The sequence below is a fragment of the Erinaceus europaeus genome, chromosome 22, assembly GCF_950295315.1.
Source record: "Erinaceus europaeus chromosome 22, mEriEur2.1, whole genome shotgun sequence".
NCBI classification, from domain to species: Eukaryota; Metazoa; Chordata; class Mammalia; order Eulipotyphla; family Erinaceidae; genus Erinaceus; species Erinaceus europaeus.
The window spans coordinates 8,764,147-8,781,313 of NC_080183.1; the positions used below are offsets into that span (position 1 = coordinate 8,764,147).

The 17,167-nt window shown below is 42.7% G+C and overlaps 1 protein-coding gene and 2 long non-coding RNA genes across 5 annotated transcripts in view; 1 reads left to right on the top strand and 2 right to left on the bottom strand.

Annotated features, from left to right (window-relative positions):
• LOC132535443 (uncharacterized) lies at nt 1–5,409 on the top strand. Its single transcript, XR_009547250.1, has 4 exons — nt 1–44; nt 4,196–4,271; nt 5,032–5,164; nt 5,362–5,409. It is a non-coding gene; the product is annotated as an uncharacterized LOC132535443 (long non-coding RNA).
• On the bottom strand, nt 1,820–3,345 carry LOC132535444 (uncharacterized). The gene is made up of 2 exons (XR_009547251.1): nt 3,017–3,345; nt 1,820–2,719 (listed from the first exon to the last, which is right to left on the bottom strand). It is a non-coding gene; the product is annotated as an uncharacterized LOC132535444 (long non-coding RNA).
• GPR65 (G protein-coupled receptor 65) overlaps nt 4,273–17,167 on the bottom strand; it is a 23,755-nt gene continuing 10,860 nt past the window's right edge. Inside the window, exons 1-2 of one of the 3 annotated variants that reach the window (XM_007526817.3) lie at nt 15,301–15,435; nt 4,273–5,966 (exon numbers count right to left, since the gene is read on the bottom strand). In XM_007526817.3, coding sequence (XP_007526879.1) covers nt 4,462–5,481 — 1,020 coding nt within the window. In that variant the 5' untranslated portion in view covers nt 5,482–5,966; nt 15,301–15,435 and the 3' untranslated portion in view covers nt 4,273–4,461. Of the gene's footprint in view, nt 5,972–15,300; nt 15,436–17,167 lie in introns of those variants that run through there. The other 2 variants (XM_060181250.1, XM_060181251.1) reach the window with 2 other exon arrangements.

Sequence of the window (17,167 nt, forward strand, 5' to 3'; positions counted from 1 at the left end):
AAAGAGACAAGAAGGACACCTGAGGGAAAGGTTAACGATTACAGGTAAGATGTAGGCTGGGCCTTAGAGAGTCTCACCTCAAAGACAGAACCAATAGAAGAGTCAGATCATTTAAAAAGATCAATGAAAAGTTCACTCCAGGTAGACAAGGCCAGATAGAAAGAGTCTAACTTAGTCAACCATCCACCATGCCCCCTTAGATGTCCCACGCGCGTGCATGTGTGTCTTCATTTGCATAATAAAGTATGCAATGCCTGGGGCTGGGTGGCGGTGCACCTGGTTGAATGCATATGTCACAGTGTGCAAGGACCCAGATTCGAGGCCCCTTCTGGCCCCCACTTGCAGAGGGATAGCTTCATGAGTGGTGAGGCAGGGCAGCAGGGGTCTCTCTGTCTCTTTTCCTCTCTATCTCCCCTTTCCCCCTTGATTTTTGGGTGTCTCTATTCAGCAAATAAAGATAAACAAATTTTAAAGAATATGCACTCCCTGATCATGGCCTCCCCAATTCTTTGCAGAAACCTGCTGTGACACACTGGACACTGTGGGGGAGACATTTGAGTCTCACCCCCTTCTCCCCCCGGCCCCCGCAACAGGTGGTTCATGGGTGGCGGTCCAGTCTAGACCTCCTGACAACAAAGTCCCAGGTGACAGTGGCTAGGAGGTCTTATGCCTTCTGGAAGTGCTTTCGATTTAATTGAGAACTTGCATCATTCCCCATCTGCGGGGGGAAAGCTTTGTGAGTGGTGAAGCAGGGCTGCAGGTGTCTCTATGTTTCTCTCCCTCTCTAGCTTCCTTTTTGCTCTCTATTTCTGGCTGTCTCTATTCTATAAATAAATAAAGGCAATTTTTAAAAAATTCTTGTATAAAGAATATAAAATACTTTCCAAAATGAAATGATTAGCTTTCCAGTGCTGAGATTTTAGGTGAGTTTCAACCATGTCTCGAGTGCTTGACCCTTGATCAGATACTCATCCTCCCACATGGCCTCTCCACCCTTGGCTCTCACTTGCTAGATAGGGTGGGGTGTAAACAGATTTGGCAGCCTGGTTCATTTTGCTTAACACGTAACATCCTAGATCAATGGTTCTGCTGATGATCATTCCATAGAAAATTCTTACTGAGGGTGCTATGAATTTGTATTTGCCACATGCTTTCGTATAACCATCCGAAGAGACGTCTTTATTCATTCCCTGTAACAGATCAGTTTTACTTACAACTATATAACTTACTATATTTCCAGAGGTATCAGTGAATTGACCCTCCTTCCTCCATTATCATTTCTCCTTTTCTTCCTTCCGTTCCTTTCTTTCTTCTTCACCAGAGCACTGCTCAGCTCTGGCTTATGGTGTGTGGGGGAGCCTCAGGCCTGACAGTCTCTTTGCATAACCATTATGCTATCTACCCCTGTCCCTATTATCAGATCTAAATTCAACCACTATACTGAACAAACCTTTATGCCTTTGTATTAGCATTTCCAAACAAATATGTATATATATATATATTTGTACACACACATATATATTTGTACATATACGCGTGTGTGTGCACACACATACACACTTTTCTTCTTGTAGTGTTTGCCCTTCTTCTGCAGCCAGTCAACAGCGTCAGGTTGAGCCTGATGTCAAGTTTCAAGACCTCCTTTGAATCTGGAGAGGTGGCAGTCGTTGACTATGTGGGTCATAGTCTGTCTGGAGCCGCAGGGGCAGTTCGGGTCATCTCTGGCTCCCCAGCGATGGAACATACACACTCATATATATGAAAACAACTTGACAAAAGACAGGATTTCTAGGTTTAAAAACTGACTCTTCTTCCAATAAACAGTGTAACCATGGACAAGATATTTATTTTGCACCCAAGTTTTCAAATGTGTACATAACAGTTTTTGAGGCCTTATATTAGTATTTAACTCAATAAACTGACTGCCAATAATTTACCAGCAATTAATCAAACAACTCTATTTTAGTTGCTCTTCATTTTACTGTGGTATCTCTAGCCTCTAAGTATATATTAGTGAATATCAGAGGGTTCAGCAAGTATTTATTTTCTCATGAGAAAAACACAAAGAACAGAGGAAGTGCACATGCCTTCAAAGCAGGGTGGTTTTCTCTGCATGCCCCACTGCTGTGGAAAATTTTAGTAGAAGGTGTCCTGACTCACTGACTCTCCAGTACACACCTGTCTAGGTAGTCATTATTGAAAAGATGCCTTTTTATTACCAGAGTGTGTTTTCCCATGTGAGGGTGGCAGATGGTATAAAAAATTGGTAGTTGATCATTTGGAATATGGAATAAGAGGAACAGACAGGAAAGAGAAGAAGAAGACAAGAGTGCAATATAAAACATTTTTTAAAGGGGTGTACAGAGAGTTTTGTGTAAAAGAACACAAGATTTGCAAGTCCTAAGCCCCAGAGGCCTCAGGCTCAACCCTGTATGATACCATATGCCAGAATCACGTAATTCTTTGGTCATTTTCTCTCTTAGAAATAAGTTTAAAATCTTTAAAATACCTTGAGTAGGAAAATGTTTTCTTGCCACCTACTTAAGACAAAGCTGAGTGATTCCCATAATGAGAATCCCAGAGACTGCCTCACATTAAGATATTCTTACCTATTTTAAGTTCCCAAAGAAATCTCAGGTATAAGATTTAATATAATGAATGTCTTCTCTCTTAGATACCTTTTTGGCTAGATATCAAACCTCTGGTAATTACAACTATGCTTTACTGAAGCATACATTTTTTTATATTTATTTTATTTATTTATTCCCTTTTATTGCCCTTGTTGTTTTATTGTTGTATTTATTATTGTTGTTGTCGTTGTTGGAAGGACAGAGAGAAATGGAGAGAGGGAGGGGAAGACAGAGAGGAGGAGAGAAAGATAGACACCTGCAGACCTGCTTCACCACCTGTGAAGCGACTCCCCTGCAGGTGGGGAGCCGGGGTTCGAACCGGGATCCTTATGCCGGTCCTTGTGCTTTGCGCCACCTGCGCTTAGCCCGCTGCGCTATAGCCCGACTCCCCCCGAAGCATACATTTTTAAAAATTAAAGCAAAAATTTGATTAGAAAGAAAACAAAGATAATCTCTGAGAGAAAGCCCATGTGTTTATTCTTGGAAACACATATATGTGGGCCCGGGGTTGGCACATCCGGTTAAGCGCACATAGTACGAAGCCCGAGGACCCACAGAAGGATCTGGGTTCAATTCCGGGTGCCCACCTGCAGGGGCATCATTTCACAAGCAGTGATGCAGGCCTGAAAGAGGCCTCTTTCTCTCCCCCTCTCAGTCTCCCCTTCCCCTCTCAATTTTTCTCTGTCCCATCCAATAAAAATGGGAAAAATGGCCGCCAGGACACTGAGCCCCAGCGATAGCCCTGGAGGCAAAGGAAGAAGAAAAGAAATCCATCTCTGTGTTTACAGACATGTACGTGTGTTGTAAGTATTCAGACCCTAACCTAGAGTCTGTTTACTTGTACTTTATACAGAAATTTTACTTGCTCAGCAACTAGATTTCTGAATGGACAAAAGCCTCATAAGCCTTCACATAACTTTTTTTTTCCTTCTAGTTTTAGTACTTAGCACAATGCCTACTATAGAGTGGATCCAATAAATCCTTCTTCATGAGAGCAGAAGCAGTCATGTTCAGTCCCTGGGGCTATTCTTTTCTTTTCTTTTTTTTACATTTTTATTAACCTTATGTATTTACTGGATAGAGGACCATCAGAAATTGAGAGGGAAGGGGGGAGACAGGGAAGAAGAGAGACACCTGCAGCCCTGCTTCACCACTCACAAAGCTTCCCCCCTGCAGGTGGGGGCCAGGGGCTAGAACCCGGGTCCTTGTGCATTATAACCTGTGTGCTCAATCAAGTGCGCCACTGTCCAGTCCCTGCAGAGGTCTTTCTTTTTAAAAAAATATTTATTTATTTATTCCCCTTTGTTGCCCTTGTTGTTGTATTGCTGTAGTTATTATTGTTGTTATTGATGTCCTTGTTGTTGGATAGGACAGAGAGAAATGGAGAGAGGAGCAGAAGATACAGAGGGGAAGAGAAAGACACTTGCAGACCTGTTTCACCGCCTGTGAAACAACTCCCCTGCAGGTGGGGAGCCGGGGGGCTCGAACCGGGAACCTTATGCTGGTCCTTGCACTTTGCGCCACCTGCGCTTAACTGCTGCGTTACTACCCGACTCCCTGCACAGGTCTTTCTAACCTCAGAGGGATCATGATACTGTCACAAAACAACTGCCACTAATAATCATGACTCGGAGTTGTCAGGTAAATATTAAAATTTTTTAATACTCATTTAGTGAAAGTCAGGAAGTTCTCCAGAGCTCTTTAAAAATGGACTTACTGAAGAGGATGATGTTGTTGACTCATTTAGGACTTAGACCTCTCCCCGTGTTTGAACTTCTTAAAATGTAGCTAGAAAGCTGTAACTGGATCTATTTAAATTGTGTCCTTGGTTCTACTCTAGAACATCTAACTCCACAGTATCTTTTATGGACATAGAGAGTGCGGTTTGCCTTTGCCTTGGGGACTTATTAAACCTCCCAGTGCAGTATCTTAATATACTCCTCATATCAGCTCTGCCTGTCTCAGTCACAAAACAGTACAGAAATGGATCCGCAACGCAATTCAAGCTCGTTAAAGCCACTGTGATCCTATAGATCTTGTAAGTCTGTCTCCCAGACTGGCTGTGTTCAAACACACGTCCAACAAGGTGCCCATCGTGTTCCAGAATGCTGCGGACCACGAGCATAACGTGAAAGGGAGTGAAACACAAGACAAAGGTGACTGTGATACTGACCAGCAGTTTCACAATTCTCCTCTTCTCGCTGTTCTCCGTGGCTTGGTTGTGTCTCACGGCCCGGTAGACTTTCTGGTTGCAAATCACAATGATGAGCAGAGGGATGGCGTAGCCGGTGCACGTCCTGATCAAGTTGTGCCTGATCTGCCATTTCTCCAAAGGGTATTTGTCATAGCACAAAGTGAACTTCTGGGCTTGGCAATATTCTGTAGCCGTTTCATCTTCCAGCAGGATGATACCGTTGATGATGGTCTCTAGTATCCAGAGGCACAGGCTGACTAAGAAGGCGAAGCGTCTGGTCCTCAGAAACATGAACTGGAGAGGGTAGACAACTGCCAAGAAGCGGTCAACAGCGATGCTGGTGAGGAAGGCTGCGCTGCTGTAAAAGTTCATGAACATGAAGAAGGCACTGCCCTTGCACAGGGCGGGAGAGAAAGTCCAGTTGTCTTTGTTCCAAGTATAAACAATCCAAAGAGGGAGTGTCAGTGCGTACAGCAGGTCTGACAGGGATAAGCTGAAGAGGTAAACTCCTAACTCATTTCCCTTCTTTGCTTGCAGACAAGACACACAGAGAGACCCGATGTTGGCAGGCACTCCAATTAGGACCACAATGAAATAAACAATGGGGAACAAAAAGTGATCCAGGTCGTGCTGTTCTTCGATGCATGTGCTGTTCATTTTCTCCTTCTCCTCTGCCTTCTTTCTTAGGGTGACAATGGCAATGAATTCTCAGAGGTCAAGTGGCAAAGTCAGTCGTATCTCATTGTGATTTGGTTGCAGCATCTAATTTGCTTATAGGAAAGTTTCTTTTATGTTTGTGTTTGCAAGTCCTGGCTACTTTATCTGCTCTTGAAAAGTGAAGGTGCAGACAGTTGTCACACAGATTGACAATGGTTGGAAGCCAGGACCAAGTATCCTGCCAGTTAGCTGATGCGGTCAGTCAGTTTTAGTGAGCATAAGTACTTGTGCTTATTATCCCCAGGAGACTGCTGGTAGGACCCTTGGGGGAATAGTTGGACAATCTTTCAGGCTTCATAGTGTCATCCACCACTTGTTGGTCTTTGTGAACTCAGTGGAGATCGGTGCAAGCATAAATAGATCTAGCTTTACTAATTTTTTTTATTTTACAGAGATTAATAGTTCCCTTTAAAATGTCTTTGCTTCTGCACTGAAAGAAAAAAACTCAAATAGTTGACATGTTCAAGAGGCATCTATTATTTTGGAACAGTATTCTTTCATTACTTTCACCGAAACGATAAAAAATACATGAAGCCACAATAAAGGTGTTTAAAGGGGAAATTATCTCATTGGCTTCAGCAATGAGATTCAGCTGAGATGTTTTACCTATTTCACACACAAATTATTGGAGGTATTTTGCTAAAGTGGAGGGAATTCCATTTCTTGCATAAAACTAAAACAGAAAAGCCATTTTAGGAGTTAATAAATGAATATGGAAAATTCAATTATTTGTGACCAGCAGTGGTTTTTAGTATATATATATATGTATATGTATATATATAGTGCAGTAATATGATATATATATATATATAGTGCAGTAATATGATTGCTCAATTTTAATCTTGTATACAATCTGGGCATGAGACACTTTCAAAGTCAGCTTATTATCCTAGAAAATATTAATAAGAGAGAGCCAGGCGGTCACATCTGGTTGAGTGCACACATTGCAGTGTGCAGGGACTCAGATTCAAACCCCCAGTCCCCACCTGCAGGGGGAAAGTTTCTCGAGTGATGAAGCAGGGCTGTAGGTATCTCTTTGTCTCTTTCCCTCTCCATCTCTCCTCCCAACTCAATTTTTATCCATCTCTATCCAACATCAAATAAATAAATATATATATAAATATTAAAAAAATAAAATATTAACAGAAATTTGATAGGGTGAAATATCTTAAAACACACAAATTTGCTCTGTCTTCCCAACTAATTTCACAAAACTACCTCTTCTGTTTGTCTTTTGCTTCCTTTGTGAGTTCTTTGTCTTTCTCGCACTGTTGTTAAAGAGAGGGCCAGAATATTGTCAGTTTGGGCAAAGTCTTCTGATCATTAATTTCCACGTTTGGAACTGAGTTTTAAGAATTAGATTTTTTTTTTAAATTTTTTATTTAAGAAAGGATTAGTGAACAAAAGCATAAGGTAGGAGGGGTACAACTCCACACAATTCCCACCACCCAATCCCCATAACCCACCCCCTCCCATGGTAGCTTTCCCATTCTCTAGCAGAGACTTCACGTGTGGAATGACAACCCTTCAGTTTCATTACTCGGGTGAGACCTTTCCTTTTATAGTACACTCTAATTTCATCTCAGGTAGTTCACTTTCTAACAAAGTCCCATAACCTAGATATACACCAGTTTCTGTGAGAGAGAGCTTATGTGCACACGTATCCATAAACTACTGCAAAATATATACCTGAAAGCAGGATTACACTAGAGTTTGCAGTGAGTACCTCCCTAACACTTCCTCTCCACTATTCCAAGCTTGGGATCCATGATTGCTCAACAAATTGTTTGGCTTCATATGTTAACTCTCTTTTCAATCACCAGGTTCCAGATGCCACCAGGATGCTGGCTAGGCTTCCCTGGATTGAAGACCCCACCAATGTGTCCTGGAGCTCAGCTTCCCCAGAGACACACCCTACTAGGGAAAGAGAGAGGCAGACTGGGGGTATGGACCGACCAGTCAACGCCCATGTTCAGCGGGGAAGCAATTACAGAAGCCAGACAGCTTTGCTGTGATCCATTCCTATAGGAATAGAGACCTCCCACCTGCCTTTCCAGTGTGTAGCAGAGAAATGCTTCTGTTTATTTTCTTTGCAGGTTAGGCCTGCTGCTGGTGCTTTGGGCGGACACCTTTGTCAGCTTGCTGTGCAGATGAAGGGATATGAGTCTTCTTCCTGTGTGCTAGAGGGCCTAGATTTTATCAGAATCACCCCTCTCTGAGTGTTAGTCAATAGGCAGAAAAGAGCCACAAGACACAGGGATTCTGCTGATAGAGTAACCTATGTACAGGTTACATATTACATCTCACTTTAAAATGGAGAACTAAAATTTCTGGAATCTTCTTGTTTTACCATACCTAAGAAAAATGAATCTAATGTGAAAAACAGTCTTTGCAAGGAGGGGGGTGAATAGCAGATGATCTCACTCATAAATGTACATTGAGAAGCAAGGACAGTAAGGGAAATCATAAGGAGACACTTGGACTGAATGGGGTGTACTGGACCAAAGTAAAGGACTCTGGGGAAGGAGGGAATGGGATGGGATAGAGGGGCACTGGAATATGGGAGCGTGATGATGGAAAAGGGCTTCAGTTGGGGAAGAGAATGTCTTGAAGACAATTATCATGGAGAGATGAGAATTTTATCTGTGTGTCAACAACTGTACTGTAAATCATTAGCCACTCCTCTACAAATATAGTGGGAAAATAAAGAAGTAGGTGGAGGAGGTAGAGGAGGAGGAAGGAAGGAAGGAAGGAAGAAAGGAAGGAAGGAAGGAAGGAAGGATGGAAGGAAGGAAGGAAGGAAGAGAGGGGAGGGAGGAAGGGAGGGAGGAAGTAAGTAAGTAAGTCTCAGAAATCAGTAGATGCAGGGCTGGGAAAGATCTCGGTAGAGTGTCCACTGGACTCTGAATGAAGGCTTGGACTTGAGACCATCTTTGAGTACTATGGGTGGTGGAGTGGTGCTTTGGAGTCAGTTTCTCTCTCTCTCTCTCTCTCTCTCTGAAATAAAAAACAATAAGTGGGAACTAGCCCAGGAATAGTGATATCATGCATGCTCAGGCCCTACACTGGCATATTTAATACATCAGTAGATGCATGTGGGTACTGAGGTAGGGGACTGTGGTTCACCAGTCAAGTTTTAGGTGCTCTGCAGCCATCATGGGTCTGGAGGAACCACTTCCTCTGGATACACTCAGGACAGAGAGACAGGAAGTGGTCATCATCCCAGACACCTTGGGACTGGCATCTTCTGCCTGGAGGCAAAAGAAGATCTAGAAAGAATCTGATATGAAATAGCAAATTCACAGCTGGGAACAGGAAAGTTGTGAGGTTCCTTAATTTTGCTCTGAATGAAAAGAAAAAAAAGGGGAAAGAATAGAAAAATAATCCCCAAAAGTTGTCATGACTTTTGACTGATCTTGCTTTGGGGATAGGACCTGGGTCTACACCATTAGTTTAGTCCTGCAAACAGCAGACTGGTAATGAATCAAAGATGCAATGACGTGCTCAGCTTTCTGAGTCAAGAAGGGAATAGAAATCTGCAGTCGAATATCATCGCATTGACACCCTCCAAGATAAAATGGAAAAGACAGAAAACATTAAGTGTTGGGAAAATTCTAGAGTGCTTGGAACTCTAACTCATTTTAAAATGGTTATTTTGTTTTAATGAGAGAGAGAGAAAGAGAGAGAGAGACAGACAGACAGACTGACCAGAGTCCCGCTCAGCTCTGGCTGTTGGTGTCCTGGAGACTGAAACTGAGACCCCACAGCCTTAGGCCTGAAAGTCTTTGCATAAATTGGAACTCTTGGTTGGGAAATTGTCTGGGACTTAGGCATATCAGATATAACCTGGAACTCTTTTTTTAATTTATTTAATGGAGGATTAATGGTTGACATTCAATAGTAAATACAACTGTTTGTACATACATAACATTTCTCAGTTTTCCACATAACAATACAACCCCCACTAGGTCCTCTGTCATCCTTCTTGGATCTGTATTCTCCCCACCCACCCATCCCAGAGTCTTTTACTTTGGTGCAATACATCATAACCTGGAACTCTTACACAGGATGGTTGGGGAATTGTTTGGGACTTAGGCATATCAGATGGGTCAGCAATTCCACTTCTAGACCTGACAGAAAACACCTGTATGTTTACCAGAAGATACATGGTAGCATTAGAGTACTCCTGGTATCACCGTGTATAAGACCCACAAACTGGGGATTATAGTAGAATAGGTTAGTATGTTGTAGTAGACAAGACCAGAATTGATAACTATACCATCCTGGAATTGAACGAACTACTGCTACCCACAATACCACACTGCATAGTCAAGGGTCTCCTGTTTGGGCTAGCAATCTTCTGTGAATTGTTTTTTGATTCAAAATAAATCACATTTCACTGTTTTTAATTTGGTAATGAAGAGCCACTGTGCATCTCTCTTCCATTTCAGCAATACCAACAGGCATGTGGAGTGCTATAGCAGATATATATATATACATATATATATATTTAAATTATCTTTTTTATTAATTTATTTTTCCCTTTTGTTGCCCTTGTTGTTTTTTAATTGTTGTTGTAGTTATTATTATTGTTGTTATTGATGTTGTCATTGTTGGCTAGGACAGAGAGAAATGGAGAGAGGAGGGGAAAACAGAGAGGGAGAGAAAGACAGACACCTGCAGACCTGCTTCACTGCCTGTGAAGGACCCCCCCCCCCCGCAGGTGGGGAGCCAGGGGCAGATATTTAACTGCAGAGAGAGAGAGAGAGAACAGGAGGGAGAGAGGAGTAGTTGTCTCTGGGGTGGGTCCAAGTGATAACAGGAAGAGAATAAAGGGGACTTCTGAGAATTTAGTAAAGTTGTGTTTCTTGAGTTGAGTGTTCATTACATGGAAATGTTCAGCTTGTAAAAAATCTGTCTCGCTGTAAAACTCCACTTTTGTAAGCATGTGGAAAATGCTTTTATTACATTTCAGCTAGAAATGGAATCACGAGGCTGCATGAACTGGGGTGTCAAGAATCTTGACAGAATTTTGACTTCTTTCACCTGCATACGGAACATACACATCTTCCTAAGAAATGATGGGACTTTATTTCTTACCTCATATATGACTAGTCATTCAAAGGGGGCTGACAGGTGGCTTACTCAATAGAGAGCACACCTTCCCATGTGCAAGCACACAGGTTTAAGCCCTAGATCACCATTCTGTGCGTGCGTGTGACGGCGGGGGGCGGGGGGGAGTGTCTCATGAGTGGTAGAGGCATAATGCAGTGTCTTACTTTTTCTTTCTGCTTCTCTCTCCCTCTCTATAGCCCCCTGTCTCTCTTCCTCTATCAAAAGGAAAGAAAAAAGGTGACTCTCCGCTGAGAGTGATAGAGTTAGGGCACTGAGCCCAGCAATAACTCTGGTGCCTCAAAAAAGGAAAGAAAAGAGTAATTTATAGAAACAAGCAAAAACAAAGAATTTAAATACTATGAAAATGTATTCATATAATAAATAAATATTTATTTTATGATTGTTAGCCAGCGTCAGCCCTGGGCTCCGTGCCTCCACACCAAATCCGCTGCTCTGTGCCAGTGCTGACACTGGTTAAAAACCATAAAGTAAGTATTTATTTTTGTGGGGGCTTAAAACCACTGGTCCTCTCTCATGGTTCTTGCTCTGTGAGATTTACTACAAACCTATAAACGTCTGTTTTCAAATGAATGAAAACCAGCCACCATATGTGAGATTCAGCAAAACCAAGGAAGACTACTAGATCCACAGAGGCATTAGAGTTCAAATTAACAGACAGATAACACAAAGGTACATTTAATGTGTCTAAAGAAATAAAGGAATGGAAACAGAGGAAATAAAGCAATTTTAAAAGATAACTATGGGGGCTGGGTGGTGGCACACCTGGTTGAGGGCAGATGCCAGGACCTGGGTTTGAACTGCTAGTCCCCACTTGCAGGGGGAGAACTTTGCGAGTGGGAAAGCAGTGTTGCAGATCTCTCTCTCTCTCTCTCTCTCTCTCTCTGTCACCCCTTCTCTTTCAATCTGGCTGTCTCTATCCAATAAATAAATAAAGATACATTTAAATATTTTAAATGTATTTTAACAAGAGAGATCAAGAAAAAGAGAAGAACTGCTCAGCTCTGGCTGATGGTAGTGCTGAGGGTTGAATCTGAGACCTTAGACCCCCAGGCATGGGAATCTTTTGCAGAACCTTATGCTGTCTCTCCCCGTCCCAGTATATTTAAACTTAAAATCAACACAAGGGCCAGCTGCAGATCATCAGACATTAAGGAAAGAAGACAGAGACAGAGACGGGGGGGGGGGGGGGGGGTTTACCTAGAAGGAATGAAACTAAGACACAAAATTTTGCAACAACAATAAAAACTTCTTAGCTTCCACTGAGGAAACAGCTAGTATGTTTCGGGGCACTTCTATAGAAGTACAAGTAGACTTAAAGTTTCAGTGCTACAGAGCTGGGAAAAAGGAAAGAGACCAGGAGAAGAAAGTGAAAGGTCAGCATGTTTTTTAATGGACTCTGTCAGGGCAGAAGAGAGACAATGGAGTAGAAGCGATGTCCCCAAATGTAATGACTGCGAAGTGTCTGAATTGATGAAGGGCACGGAAGCCTTCGATTTGTTTATCCTATTCCAAACAGAGTTACAAACAAACAAAGTTGGGAATCTACTTAAAATACATTGTAATTGAGCTGTAGATCATCAAACACTACGGAAAGAAGGGGGGAGGGAGAGGGAGAGGGAGAGAGAGAGAGAGAGGTGACATGGGTTACCTACAAGGAATGAAACTGAGACACAAAACTTTGCAATAACAGAATAAGAGCAGAAAGCATGGAGACAGTGGGTTAATATGACTGAGTCACAAGAGCACATGTCACCCTACGATTGCCAACTCAACAGAACAAAATCTCAAAACCAGAGCGTCAATGAGATAAAGTGACACTGACGAATGTAGCCTTTCCCACAGTCCCGACTAAAGAAATCACTAAAGGATGAAATCAAAGAGGGGAAACAACTTTAGAAAAGTCTGAATAAGTGTCTGAGGGTAGAGTTCTGCTGGGACACGAGATCACATCTTCCACCTGTCCCTAAACACTCAAATCATGGTAATATCCTCCCCAGGGACCAGGGCTGAGGGACCTGGGTAGCCAACATCGAGTCTCCCCTCTTTACCCATGTTACCCAAAAAGTATGCATCTCTTCTCTCTCTCTCTCTTTTTCCTCCAGGGTTATCACTGGGGCTTGGTGCATGCACCACAAATCCACTATACCTGGAGGCCATTTTTTCCCTTTTGTTGCCCTTGTTGTTTATCATTGTTATTGTTATTATTGTTGTTGTTGCTGTCAGTTGTTGGATAGGATAGAGAGAAATGGAGAGAGGAAGGGAAGACAGAGGGGGAGAGAAAGACAGACACCTGCAGACCTGCTTCACCATTTGTGAAGCGACTCCCCTGTAGGTGGAGAGCCCGGGGCTTGAACCCGGATCTTTATGCCTGTCCTTGCGCTTCATGCCATGTGCGCTTAACCCACTGCACTACCGCGCGACCCTCTTGCATCTCTTCTCTTTACAGAGAAGATGGGGGTGGGGATGCCAGCTCAGCTGGTAGACAGCACACATTACCACACCTGAGGATCCAAGTTCAAGCCACCCAGCTTCACAAGCTGTGGAACAGAATTGCAAGTGTTCCCCCCCCCACCGTCTCTCTCTGTCTTTCTATCCATTTCTGTCTCTCATCTTTATAAAAGATAGAGGGGGTTGGAAAATGGTGCACCAAAATTGAGTACACATGGTAGCTGTGCAAGGACCTGAGTTCAAGTCCCCACTCTCCATCTGCAGGGAGGGGAAAGAATGATGCTTTGTGAGTTGTGAAGCAGGTCTGCAGGTATCTCTCTCTCCTCCCCCTTCATTTCTCAATTTCTCTCTGCCCTATCAAATATATGCATATAGATGGAGAGAGAGAGCATGAGAGAGAGAGAGAGAGAGAAATAGAAGCTGGGAATGATGGAGTCACCGTGCAGCCACAGAACCCCACTGATAACCCTGACGGCAGCGTATACACACATCTAGAAGAAAGTCATTTCAGGGGATTTTATTATTTCTCAATACGATTAATTTCTCCCTCTTGCTCTCTAAATATATTTCTTGCACTGACAACCACAAGACTGAATGGTTTGATGAAGCACAGAGAGGGTGTCTGCTATTGGGGCAGCGTGGGCAGTGGGTGGTGGAGGCCTGCGGTTCCCAGTGTGGGCTTGGAGAAGCTCTGAAAACTTCTTGTCAGACCAGGGCAGCCACTGGGATACTGTGTGTGCCTGAGGCCCTATGAGCCGGTAAAAAGCTCTTTGCATGTGGTGAGCCCTTACTGTAGGCCCGCCACCAAGGTTTCAGTGACAACATCGCCAGCCCACAGCCACCCTCCTCATGAGCTTCTACATTTCCTGAAAGGAAATCTTTGGCCATTTCCCCAGCACAGAGTGAAACCTGGATAATCGCGCTCCACACAGAGCTCCCGGCCCTGCAGAAGGACCGTTATGAAACTTGTTTGCTTGGACCTTCAGTTTCAGACAATTAGATGCATGAAATCTTAGCACTCTGATGGAATGTTTCAGATATTATTTTGACTATTCCAATCAACACTTGAAAAATTTGTTTTTTGAAACAGTATGGAGAAACCTGGGTGCATGTTTAAGCTGGATTTTAATTTTTCCAAATGCAGACAACCCACGGCATGTTAAAGGAGATCTATCATATTTTTCTTTTTTAATATCTTGTTGTTTGACTTATTTGATAGAGACAGAGAGAAGTCAAGAGGAAAGGGGGGAGATAAAGAGAGAGAAAAGAAGAGAGACACCTGCAATTCTGCTTAACCAGTTGTGAAATTTCCCCCATGAAGGCGGGGGTCAGAGGCTTGAAGCTGGGTCCTTGCACATTGTAATATGTGCACTCTACTGGGTGTACCCTCACCTGCCCCTGATAGATCTCTTCCTATCCAGCTCTCAAAATGATTCCCATCATTGATGACAATGATCAAAGGATAAAATGTTTTCTAATAGTGCTATAGGCAGAATTTGCCTTCATTGGCTGTTTAGTAACTAAGATTCTCCTCTGTATTAGGAACCCAGGCTGTCACCTAGTCAATACGAATTTTCACTAGTATATATTAACCCTGGGAATATTCTTTCCGAATGACACGTTATTGCTGATAGCTGTCACAAACATCAGTAGACCTCTGTACTGGTAAATAATGGGACCAGATAACTGTACATGCTGGGTGGGGGTGGGTTTTGGCAGATTCCTTCATAAACAATTCATTTTGCCAATATACTCTAATTGGAAAGGATGCAGGATAAGCATTTCTCTTTCACATATCAACAGTCTTACCTACCTATTTTTAAAAGTACAAATGGATATCCTCTCACTTTTGTTTAAAGAGGAATTATATGCTAGCTTTCTTTTCCTTCCATCCATCCATCCATCCATCCATCCATCCATCCATCCTTCTTCCCTCCCTCCCTCAGTCACTCCCTCCCTCCCTCTCGTAGGGATCTGTCCTTCCATTCTTCCTTTCTTCTATTTCTGTTTGTTTCTTCCTTTCTCTCTCTCTCTCTCTCTCTTTCTTTCTTTCTCTCACAATGCTTTCTACTACCTCATCACAATCTAAATTAAGTAAGACACTGCAAGCATTATTGACAGTTAATGCCAACATATGTTAGCAACTTTCTTTTCTTTTTTAATTCTTATACTCACCCATCTCTCTTGGGGTTAAGATTTTGTCAATCGGAGGTACCAAAAAACCTGCTGGCATCAAGAAGAGAAACCAAGACTGCTAAGGGGACAGGAAATTGCACTCATATTTCATCAGAAACCAAGGAGGAAGCAGCAACTTAATGAAACACACACACACACACACACAATCCACATTTGAGCAAAAGATGCACAGCTACCCCAGAAGTTCTTATTTCTATTTACTGTGATGTAGTTTTTAAATTTCTCCCTCCCTTTTATCTTCATTACACTTCCTTACTGATATTCCATGTGCTTGCTGGACAGAACATAGACTAGGATTACATTTATTTCTTAATTCACACATTCATTCCTTCTGTCAGGATGTGCATATAGTACAGTTTTCAAGCCCTGTGTTGGGAGAGACAGAGGACCGAGCTCTATCCCATAGGACATTTCTTACTTAATCAAGGAGAAAGACACAATCTATACCAGCCATAACACAATGGCAAAAACAGGTAGGAAGTCCAAGAGGTGTACACAAAAGGTACAGTGAGTCATTCAATGTGCGGTAGGAAAAATTGTTCTGTGTAGATTCAGGACGATCAGGCCATATGGCAAAGCCGCACACTCTCCAAGTGAGGTATTTTATCAGTCCCACTGTAGGTCTTTCATTGAATAAAGACATTTATAAAGTGCACATAAATTTGCAAAGCCATTGAGCATACAAATAACTTGAAAATTCAGAACACTTTGCATTTTTACTGAAATAATGAAAGATGTGAGAAATCAATAAGAAAACCCTCAAGTCTTAAAGAAAAATGAAAGTTATGATTTGAGGTGACTGTGACTCCCAGTCACAGGGTCCTTTCTGCTTAGCTCTGCACATCCACTTCTCTGTGACTCCTACACACGGCATTTCACTGCTCTCATAATAACTCATGTTATCTAAATAGATTTTCTGACCCTACTTCTGTTTTTAGGGAAACAGTATTTTCATATCCACATCAAACATCTCTATATATTACTCTTAAAAAAAAAAGAATATGTTAGAATCCATCACACTTGCACTTCTGATTAAATAGGAGAAAAGGTGCCTGACTCAAGCTAAAACCTTTGCAATTTGACACAATACAACATTTGGCAACATTTAATCCGTTTCATGGCCTGTGCAAGGCAACACTATCTTTCCAGTCACAGAATGTCTTGTGAGCAGATGGCAAAGTCACAGCAAAATCTTACTTCAAGGTGACAATAACCAAGCAGCAATGACTCACAGAACTGCCTCAAGGAATTTGGCATTCCTGGCAGTTATTTGAGCTTCTGAAGCCACAGCAGAAACCTTCCAACACTGGAAATGACACTTGGGGTTCACATGGGGGAAAGGGAAAGAGATGCTGGTTCTGCCCTGTTCCCGTTTCACTTTAGGAGTTCAAGACCCTCAGCTGACTCTGCAGGGTCCTTTGCAAAGTCCCACTGTCCACCTGGTGCCATTTTGCTCTTTAAGGGAACAACTAAACACAGGAGGGGATGTCTTTGAAACATTTGTTTCCCCACCCATCTTACCTTTGAGCCCTCTACCCTCCTGTTTACTTCAGTAGCATTCTCATTTATTGCCACAGGAAAAAAAGTCAATTGGGGGAGGAGGTAGAGACACCTCTAGGTTTTGAATGTCCAAAAATGTAGGCAAGTCTGGCAAGGGGGGGGGGGAGTCTCATGCTGGAATCAGGTGAGTAGCTACTGAGATAAAGTTATCTTTACCCCTAGGACGGGAGGGTTTTCCTGCCTGGTGAGAGTAGGGGTTAGGGCTGTGGAGAGGATATAATGATGCGTAGATGTGGCTTGAAACAGGCACCTCGAGGTGGGGCTGGGGTGGCAGGCTCCCCAGATG